Raw genomic sequence first — 10,664 nt, 5'->3', positions numbered from 1 at the left:
ATACTAAAACCCCTTCTCCTTACCAGGTAGAGAAATGTCAGTGGTTTTGGATATTGCAAGTAATGTGAGTGGAAGTGTGGGCCGAGCATAGATAAGCAACACACCGTCAGTGTTTCAGCCATAATTAATGCAGCAGTGGCTGAACATGCAGATGTGTCTCAAAGCCTCTGTGCTTCGCAGGCCGCGGTCGAGCGGCAACTGCACGCTCCCCCCGTCGCACCCCATTCAGTGTTTGCAAGCCGTGACACAACCGCAAGGATGCGCGGACGATGCTGCTGCAACTCGGCAAAGTCGCTCCCCAACATCATTTACATCTGAGCGGTTGTGTCACACCTTTGAGCGTAGTGGCAGGGCGTACAGAAGATGCGAGCCGCTGCGACCGGGTCTACGGCATAAACGACTCTTGGACATCCGGCTATAGGCCACACATCACTCAAGTAAGTAAATCTATGACTTGTGGTTGACCTGAATCTCTGCAGACAATGTTTTCCAGTGCCATGTTTTTTTGTTTTTTTTTTGTTGGTTTTTTTTCCCGATAGAGCAACTTGTGTTTGGCTGTGATAGTAAAAAGGCAACATTTTTTTTTTTTTTTTTTCGAAATTCACAACAGGAGATCAGGGTAACCCGAGCCAAAAGATTCACTAATGCAGCAAAAGAGAACTAGAAAATAATCTAGGAAACCAAAAAAAAGGCTAAAAGTAAATGACATGCATTGAATTTAAGGCACAGCCCATGGGCCAAGGAACAGTTTCTTTTTAAAAAACAATTTGGCTTTCCCCCCTCTCTTCACTGAGCTAGTTCTCAGATATAAGCGACATGTCGATGGATCATTTTTACACTGAAGCTCATGTGTAATAAACATTCTCTCAACAAGAGGTACGTAATACAGCCACACCATCACCAAAAGGGATGATAAGAATCAACCATTTACAACAAACGGCATTATGATAGTAATAACATTAATAATTATATATTATATACAGCACAATAAATATATGTTTGTAAACAGCGATAAAACCAGAAAATCTTTTTTTTTATTACAGGTAAGGGCATCGGGTGAGGATGAAAAAAAAAAAAAAAAAAAAACAGAGCAAGAGAGAAGAAATTAAATCTTGGCACAAAATGAAAGATTAAATAAAAAGTTTTGGAAAATGACACATAATCAAAACAAACACTGTTTAAAAAAAAGCAGTGTGCAGTATTTCAAGTGGGTTTTTGTGTGTTTTTTTTGTTTTTTTTGTTTTTACATTTGTTGATTTTTCTATATTTTATGTACACAGAGAGGGGAAAAAAATAAAAAGTATATTGTGGTATTGTAACTGGCAAGCCTGTACTGTGGTCTATGCTACAGTGAAATATTTACTGTACCACCTTTATATCGCAAAAACCAACAAATAGAAAAATATACCAATAAATAATAGCATCAGGTGTAAAGTGAAAAAAAAACAAAAACAAAAAATGAATGAAACGAGACTCCTGGGCGAAGGTGTGAGACAGCACTGTTCGAGCCGAAGTATTCGTGAATGTTTTGGCGAGTTTTAAAAACATAATAAAGTGGTGATATATGGAGATATCAGTGCATTAGAGTATCTAAGTAGAGGACAGTCTTATCTGATGACTACACGACGGTGCTGATTGTCTTGTCGAAAAACAAAGACAGCAACTGGGTTTGATGTTGTGATGGTGAAATTAAACAATGACTGAAAAGGGCGATTCCACTCATTCTACGCATGTAGGTGTGTTTACAGGTCTTTGGGTGGAGTACAACTACATGAAAAACCTTTTTTTGTGGCTCCAGAGGACGCTACGTGTATTCTGATCATTTGCCTTCATTGAGTGGCTAAGTTGCATTGTGGGTAATGTAGGCACCAGGTTTTGAAAAGGAAGAAGAATGCGTGAAATACAAAAAGGCATTTCTCGTTCTGCTGAATCGATTTTGATTTTTTGATTTTTGATTTTGATTGCGCGTTCTTCCTTAAAGACTCTTACAGCGTCATAGGAGTCGAGAGCAGTGGACTGCCTTTTCACAAACCTGGTGCCTACGTTAACCACAATGCAATGCGGCAAAACTGAGTGACATCACTTAAAGGCAATTTTTCAGATTACATGCAGCTTCCACTGGAGCCACAAAAAGCTTTCTAACCCTCTTTTTCCCCCACATATGGAGCATTACTCCCCGAGACCCGTAAACACCCTGTGCTGTGTAAAATTTGTGGAGTTACCCTTTAAATGATAAATAAACTCCTAAAGCTTAAAAAACAGAAGAGAAGAGAAGAGGCCGACAACGAGCAGCTGTTGGTGACGTGTGCAAGAAAAATAAAAAGAAAGGACAATAAAATAAAAGCTTTCAGAACATTGGTATAAAATCACCCCAGTAGTTTTTTTTTTCTAACACTGTTACTATTTCTGTATATTTCGGAGCACTAATCAAGCTTCTAAAAAAAAAGGTGCTTTTTGTATCAACTACAAAGCATTGCATTGTCTCAGGATGTGTTCAAAAGAACTGCAGGCAACGATAATAAAATTCAAAGGCTTCATCCGTGTCACAAACCATTTTTTTCAGTGAGAGCAAAGCACAAGGATTGCAGCTTCATGCTTCCTTCCCAGTGAAAACGCTCACCAAAATAAGAGTCGTCGTGAATCAATTCCAAATCTTCAACTCACAGGACTAACTAAACATGAGTATAGTGGCATGGGAGTAGTAGTATAAATGCTATTGGAGCAAGTGCAAACACCTCGGAACGCTCCTAATGTAATCCAGCCTTCAGAACACTGTGACAACTATTTTTTTTTTCTCCCCATTGGTTTTTCCAAAAGTTCTCTGATCTTCTTTGCTAACAAAAGAAAGCCAAGGATTGCAAAAGTAAATTCTAGAAAATATCTGAATCTTACATACAGTACGATACAAAAATTAAAGAGGTCTAGGACAGCATCATGGCTGTTAAAATTTGAGCTTTGTATCAGTCAGGTTTTTTCAAGGAAGACTTCCGACATCAGAAATGCGTCTCGAAAAGCTCCCCAGTGTGCTGCAGCTTTCATCTCTGCGCCGCCCCGTCGGGTTTTTTTTCCCCCAGCGGAACGGCGGCGTAAAGCGCCTCCTAATTCGCAGTGGGGAGGAAATGACCTAAACCGAGGGGGGAGATTCTCATGGAACACGCCGATAAATGTCTCTGTAGAGTATGGGCACTTGATAAAAACACAGAAACACTGCTAAAACTTTTTTTCAGGCAAGGCTGAGACGAAGCGGAGGGAAGGAAACGTGTGATGTGAACGGGCACTGAGCAGCCTGAGAAGCTGCTCATCCGTGTCCTAAACAGAAGCTTCTTACAGGGGAGGTGTAAAAGTGAAATAAAGACACACCACTTCAGTACAAACGGGAATGGAAAGGAGTTTTCCTGAGTGCAAAAAAACTTGAAGAAGTACCGGTGGGCATGTTTGGATAAAAGCTGACGGGAGGAGTGGCCAAGGTGGAGAGCAGCGCACGCTTTGGAACCATAAACATAGATGTATAAAAAACACAGACTCCACAAAACCCAAAAAATATTCTATAAATAATCATCTGTCATTACTAAGAAGAACAGTTAATCAGGTGCTGTCTATAAACTGCTATGTGTGTGGGGTTTTCTCCTCCTCTGCCTCCTCTTCATCCTCCTCTTCCTCTACTACCTCTTCCTCCACGACACACGGTTGTGAGCAAGGTGTGTCCGCCTCCTCCTCCACCACCTCCTCCTCCTCCTCTTCGTCCTCCCCCACCTGTTCGTCCAGAGGAATCTCTGTCGATTCAGAGTCCTGCGTGCAGAGCGTTTTAGAGTCAGTACAGCTGTTTTCCTCCTCTTCCTCCTCCTCCTCCTCCTCCTCCTCCTCCTCCGGCTGGCTGCCGCTGTCTTTCTCAGTGTCCGACTCGCCGTCCTCCTCCAGGGTGAGCTCGAATTGGAACTTGTCCCCTCCCGGGGGTCGAGTGCCGTCTTCAGGCTCGTCCAAAGCAGGAGAGGGGCTTTGGGGGATGGTGCTTTGGTACCACTCCCTGTTGTCCTCCAATGTGTCCAGGATGTCCTGGGCGTCCGGGTGGACCAGGTCAGCCCACGTCTCCCACAGAGGGTGAACGATATAGTCTATGAAACCGACCTGTAAGAGGCGCGGAGGGACAAGAGGTCACTTAGCGTGCGTCTATGCACAGCTTACATGCACATGTGCGTATGTGTGTGCGTATGTTACCTGGTTCTTTTCTACCGACGCGTTGTGTTTGTCACACATGGGGCTGATCTCCATGCCCCTCTCCCTCTCTCGGTCACCCTGGCTGAAGAACTCCTCCATGATGCGGTCCGTCCACTGCCGGTACAGCTGGAGAGGCTTCGTGGGGTTGCTCAGGTCTGCACAGTGCACCATGTTCTGGAGAACCTGAACACGACAAATACCAAGCATTACTGTAACTGAAGCACAACCGTGAAATGGGATTTGATCGCAGAGTTTTCAGTTTACCGAGGCCCTGATTAGTGATGAATTGTAACCAGGTACATTTACTTAAGTAGTGTGATTAAGTACAAATCTGAAGTATTTTTTTTACTGTACTTGAGTGTACCCATTTTCTGCTACTTTATACCTCCACTTCATTATTTTTGAAGGCAAACATTGTACTTTTTACTCCGCTCCATTTTTGATAGCTTAAGTAACAAGTCACTTCACACACTGCAAGCTGGATCAGAGCCAAAGTAGTGCATTTTATCTCCTATTGAATAAAAAGCAAAAGAAAATCTTTTATTCAAGTACAATCCACACAGGTGACTTTCACTATTACTAAAATAATATTTAAACACGGTAGCTGGCCCCGATGCTGTATTTTTCTACTGATATTAAAGGAATGAGAAGATTAAAGGGACAGTTCACTCCAACTTTTTCCTCTTACCTTTAGTGCTATGTATCCATCTAGATTGTTTTACTGCGAGTTGCAGACTTTTGGAGATTTTGGCAGCAGAGATGTCGGCCCGCTATCAAATGAAAATGGAACCAGATGGCGCCAAAAAATAAACGTTCCTAAAAACTCAATAGCAACGTCGCTTCCTAGAAGTCACGACCTAGTTAAACAAGGTAATCCACAGACCTTGTTGTCAGCAGTTTTCTGCAGAAACTATTTTTCTTTCTACTGAACTACACCTGCTAACCGGATCACTGCACAGAGAGAAGCGTGCATCTACACATGGTCGAGTCCCTCTGCTTGGTGATACTGCTGATGGGTGAGAGAGAAGAGCAGAAAGAAAATAAAAGTTCCTCCATCAAACTGCTCACAACAAGTTCTGATTATTTTTAAGTAAACGGGTCACGATTTCTGGAAAGACACTCATGTTGAGGTTTTCAAATCTAGTTTTTTTTCGGAGCTCTGAGCGCCACAAGCCGAGTGCCATCTTGTTCCGGCAGACATCTCTACGGCGGATATCTCCAAAACTTGGCAATACACAACACAACAGACTAGATGGTTAAAAGCACTACAGGTAAGAGGAGGAACTATCCCCACTTTGCTACAGAATCTTCAAGACGATCAAGTTTTTTTTATTTTTTCAAATAAACATAACAATTGGCTGAGTCCTGGTGATATGGGTCTTGTTGGTCGGTTGCTTTGTTCTGACCTGTATCCTGTCAGAGTAGTTGTCCAGCAGCAGGACACCAGAGCTGGTCACCTTCTTGGTTTCCACCATTGTTTTCAGATCAGCCAGTAGATTCATGTGCTTGGACATGTCTGTTGCTAGCACCTAGAAAATAACCAGAACAAACCACAAAAAGTGACTGAATGAACCTTTAACGGACCCCACGTAATATCTTTCTCCGTTCCTGCTTCACAGAAGAGATCTTTCTCACTTACGATGTCAATGACCATCTTTCGCAGTGATTGTCTTTGTTTTTTGGTCAAGTTTTGGAAGATGTCACAGTTCTCCTCTTGTAGAAGCTTGAAACCAACTGCTAGATGGTGGTTCTCCAACACCGACGAGTCATTGTACATCAACGCTAGCTCTGAATCTGCACAGGAGACACGATTCATCATATCAGTCTGTGGACATGGGTTGTTTTCAGATTTTAAATACAGTACATGGGATTCGAAAGTATGTCATGACAAATGCAACTTACAGGTAGAACTTTTCGAGATGATTTTACTATTTTTTAAACAAATCGTCTTTTTCTTTATTCAAGCATTGCACATGAGTATGGAGGTATGTAGCATCTGGAATATGTGGTGACGTGCAGGCAATGTTTTATGCGTGAATAAGCTTATTGAATTGTATGAGGCAGGTCAGTAAAAAGGAAGCGCCAGGTTTAACTATATCTAGATATATATAGAAATATATCAGAAATGCGGACTTTGACGCAAAAGAGTATGACTCATTTTGAAAAAAAAATTAATTAAAAAGGTGGAAAAATGAATGAATGATGGCAATTAAGACCTCAGAAATTCAAATAATACAAGGCCATATATTTATAAAAATTAAATTTTAGACATTGTAAGACTTTTTAGAAGGGCCCTGAAATACTGAGAAAACACAATGACATGAACAGAAAGTATGCATGGATACATTTGGAGTTATTGGAGTTCAGTTATTTTGTGAGGCGAACGCTAGTACGCAACAAGATGTGAGGGGAACATTAGACCTCCGCATTGTCCATGTTTTAGGTGTGCTGCAGCTACACATGTATCATCCGTCCTCTGCAGCAGCTGAAAGCACCGGCGTGTTTTCTCCACCGAGAGGTTTCCCCTCTCTGGGTCATCTGAAGGTCCTCTCTCTGTATTTAGATTTTCCATTAAGATGCATTAGTCTTGGCCACAGTGGAACCGAGCGGCAGAGGGGAGAAAGGGGATCCTGCTCTGTTGCTCTGTGGCTGACAGAAGATCATTCTGGTGGCTCCTAACTAGGATGACTCACACTGCCTTTACTGCAGGGATTCCCCATTTGGGCTTATGGGAAGCACAAAGCACACCGTGTAAAGCATGTGAGACTGCGCAGTGTCTTTTTCTGCCCTGATAAATTATTACTAATGCTCTTATGCAACGCTCAAATGTGTAATGGTCTCCTGAACGGCTGTTTAAAGCAACACCCAGTGGATATAAACTTTTATTTGTTTGTGTTTTCCTCTAAATTGCCAAATCAAGGCGGTATTTATGAAACCTCCAGCCATGACTGAGTCAGTTGAAGCAGACAGAGAGAGAGCAGGGGTTCAGTCTCTAGCTGGAGGACACAACACCATGAACCCACTCCCCTTTGGTTACATCTCGTTATGCAGATGGTTTTGCATTTATTATTCCAGGTTTTGTGATCTGCCTCCACTTCACAAGGGAATGGAATTTGTGTGGTGGTGCTCACAGCAATAAAAAGAAAAAAGAAGCACGTTTTAGAAATATCATCACATTACATCTCCTCCTTAACTCGCCGTTGTCTTTAACGGGAAAAGAGATGCTGCCGTTGATTCTTTAAACTAAACTAAATTTGTCAGTGCACTGAAGTTCGACTTTGCTCTATTTCAGAGAAAAAGTGATGCAAGAAAATTACAATAACTTCAAAATCCGACCGTGTGTAAGCTTCAGCTTTAGTTCCTGCGGCCCGTGACAGCCGTCTTTTTAGATCCAGACCAGATTGTATTGTATGATAGCATATATCAAGTTCATGTACTGTATGTCATATTCCTGAGCCGAGGAAAGACTTGTCGTTGCAATATTTGCCACAAAAATGGCATGAAGTGTGGTCGAGAATAAGGAAGCTACGCTGCGCTGTCGAAACAACTCGGAGAACGACTGACATGACAAACAAAAAGTTGACCGCTCCTAGCCGCTGCTACCTTGTGCTCATTTAAAAAGCTAAGTCACTGCTGGTAGTTCAGGGCAAAATAACAAACAGCAAAACAGTTGAAGTGAAAACAAAATGCAGTCTGATGAGCAAGCTGGTTGTAGTTGGGTCACCTGTAATCCCTCCTATTACATCTTTGTCTTTGGGAGGATATTTTTTCTCCTCCCTCTTTTCCCCTGAGAACATGAATGATGGTGTTACCGGGAAAGAGTAAGACTGAGGACAAATATTGATTTCCTGTTTAAACCCCTCCACCTCGGAATCACATGTCAAACCTTCACACCTGACTAAAGAAACACATGCTGCTGAAGATGTGCACGTGTTAAAACACACAATATCTATAAATATGCACTTTTTCTTCATATGCAGCAAACATTCATCACTTATGTATATATTCATATTCATTCATCTGAGGATGGCTGATTGTCAGTGTGTGCGTGTGTGTGCTGGTGAGGACACAGAGCGCAAGTTCCCACCTGGGTATCAGCCTGTGAGCATGTGTTAGTGTTGGTGAAGATGCACCGATGACACCGCTGAGCAGCTGACGTAGCTGCTAAGACAGCGCCGCATTTAGACTCACTGGTGTTGATGAGGAACTGGTTGGAGACTCCAGGATGGTCCACGTCGTGAATTGCACTGGCAAAGATGGCAGCTAGGATCTCGAGGTCTGTGAACACGGCCTGCAAGAGAAAACGAACCGAGCAGAGAGGGGAGGAGGGAGGAGGAGGTGGAGGGAGGAGGAGGAGGAGGAGGAGGAGGAGGAGGAGGTGCATTGATGAGAGAAGTAAATCGTTGGACAAAAATATCCTCACAAGTAAGAGCCATTGATTGGACTTTGTGCAGGAGTTTGATTGAAGCTGATTGTGGGAGCGAGGGGCCGTGTGTGTGTGTGTGTGTGTGTGTGTGTGTGTGTGTGTGTGTGTGTGTGTGAGCGTCGTCCATGTGTACCCACCTCGAGGGCGGGGGTGGATAGCAGCACGTGAGTTGACTGGGTGACGTCAGCAGCATGGATGTTGTTATGGTAGGCCACATCGCCATGATAATGGTCTTCTAAGGTCATCAGGTACGTTATAAAGGTGTCAAGTGGAATTTTAAACGTTTTTAACAAGTCCCTCTCCTGCGAAAAATAAAAAACACAAAACAGAAAACACAGGAGGGAGGTTATGGTCACAAAGCATTTGGACAACGAGGAAGGATTTGGACAACGAGAAGCAGTCGACGGTCGTTACCTGGAATATCGTATACATCATGACTGTCAGTGGCCGATTCCCAGAGAACTCTGAGATTTTAAAAACGTTAAGGCCCCATTTATTCACATGCTCCAGCTCCTGAAAAAGGGGAAAGGCAGACACAACACGTATTAATGTGAACGCGTCATTTCTTTTTTGGTCGCTGTAGTCTTTGTCGGGACAGGCAAACACACACCTTAGCGAGTTCATCCTCGGTCTCGGTCTTGACGCCGAAGCGAGGGATGTTGGAGTTCGTGAGGCTGGAGGAGTGTTGCAGCTTTTTCACCCCGCTGATCTGAGACATGGGCTTGTTCTTCTTCTCCTTCTCCTTCTGCGTCTGAGGGGATGGCATCTCCACTTCATGTTGCTTGTCTGCAGTGAGACACGAGTGGAAGGTGAGTATGAGGTTGATCCTTTTATATCACACTTTGTTTTAGGGTTGATTTTGTACATGCTCAACCAGAAGCGGCTGAATTTGATACAATGGTACATCGATATCCTGGTTGGTTAACACTTTCACCCACAGGGTTTTAGAAAAAAAGAACGTATGTGTGCATGTGTTTGGTCAGGACACAGATGAATTTTTAATTTTTAATTCTTTTTACTCCTGACTGGTGAGTCTATCTCCCTGTGTCATCACTCACCCAGGAAGGTGCTGGAGATGAACTCAGACACCTGGTTCCCAGAGCGGCTCATCTCCGATAGGTGAGTCAGCTCCCTGTTCAGCATCCTCTTGAACTGAAAAACGGACACACACACACACACACACACACGGATGAATGGTTTCTTTTTTTACAGCTGTTACTCAGAGGCACCATCACATGTTTAAATAAATGCAGAGAAACACGATTCAAGAACTGAACAAACTCATTTAAAGCGAAAAAGGTTGAGGCTCCTTTTACAAAAAAATTTTCCATCTCCATTTTTTTTTTATTAAAAACATTTTTCATGATGATGAAATCAACCCAAAGCCCTCCTGCTGACTCTTTCCTAGTCACGTAACAGAAGCTGTACCCAGGAATATCACCATTTGTGGTGTAACACACGTACATACGAACACACACTCAGTGGGTCAGAGGGCTGCTGCCAGGGGATGTGTGTAATCAGTAACCCATTTTTCTAGTTTCTTTCCTACAATTTCACTTTTTTTTCCCTCTACAAAGCAGTTGCTCCTTGCTGCCTCTCCCTCATCTCATTCACTCCTCTCTCTCTCTCTCTCTCTCTCTCTCTGGGGCCTAATTGGAGTGGCGGACTCGAATTTAGCCCCGGCTTTTGATTTGATGACCAAACTGATTGATGTGGAGGAGAATGCTTCAAATCAGGTATTTTCCAAATGGCTGCAAAACAAAGAGAGTTACGAAACAGATTGCACAAGAAGAAAAAGAACAAAAAAATAAAACCTCTGGAACAAAGACGCCTGCATTGTCTGATTGGTTCTGGCTTTAGGCCAAATGCATAATGTATGAATATTGATTAATTATATAAATCAATATTGATCACTTTAAATAGACCATTACAACACTGCAGAGCGCTTACTGCGCACGAGGCAAGGAACTATCGGTCGTGTGCTTTTGTCAAGCGAGAGGAGAGCAACAAAAACAAATCTGGT

The 10,664-nt window shown here is 42.8% G+C and overlaps 1 protein-coding gene across 6 annotated transcripts in view; it reads right to left on the bottom strand.

Moving 5' to 3' along the window:
* Positions 1–508: 508 nt before the first annotated feature.
* pde4d (phosphodiesterase 4D, cAMP-specific) overlaps positions 509–10,664 on the bottom strand; it is a 141,404-nt gene continuing 131,248 nt past the window's right edge. For all 6 annotated transcript variants that reach the window (XM_030417584.1, XM_030417589.1, XM_030417585.1 and 3 more), the window contains 9 exons: positions 9,700–9,793; positions 9,252–9,427; positions 9,056–9,154; positions 8,779–8,943; positions 8,407–8,506; positions 5,855–6,009; positions 5,622–5,744; positions 4,216–4,398; positions 509–4,125 (listed from right to left, as the gene is read on the bottom strand). In XM_030417584.1, coding sequence (XP_030273444.1) covers positions 3,607–4,125; positions 4,216–4,398; positions 5,622–5,744; positions 5,855–6,009; positions 8,407–8,506; positions 8,779–8,943; positions 9,056–9,154; positions 9,252–9,427; positions 9,700–9,793 — 1,614 coding nt within the window. In that variant the 3' untranslated portion in view covers positions 509–3,606. The remainder of the gene's footprint in view (positions 4,126–4,215; positions 4,399–5,621; positions 5,745–5,854; positions 6,010–8,406; positions 8,507–8,778; positions 8,944–9,055; positions 9,155–9,251; positions 9,428–9,699; positions 9,794–10,664) is intronic.

Source organism: Sparus aurata, chromosome 5, assembly GCF_900880675.1.
Source record: "Sparus aurata chromosome 5, fSpaAur1.1, whole genome shotgun sequence".
In the NCBI taxonomy this organism is placed as follows: Eukaryota; Metazoa; Chordata; class Actinopteri; order Spariformes; family Sparidae; genus Sparus; species Sparus aurata.
This window is presented reverse-complemented; position numbering and strand designations above follow the sequence as displayed.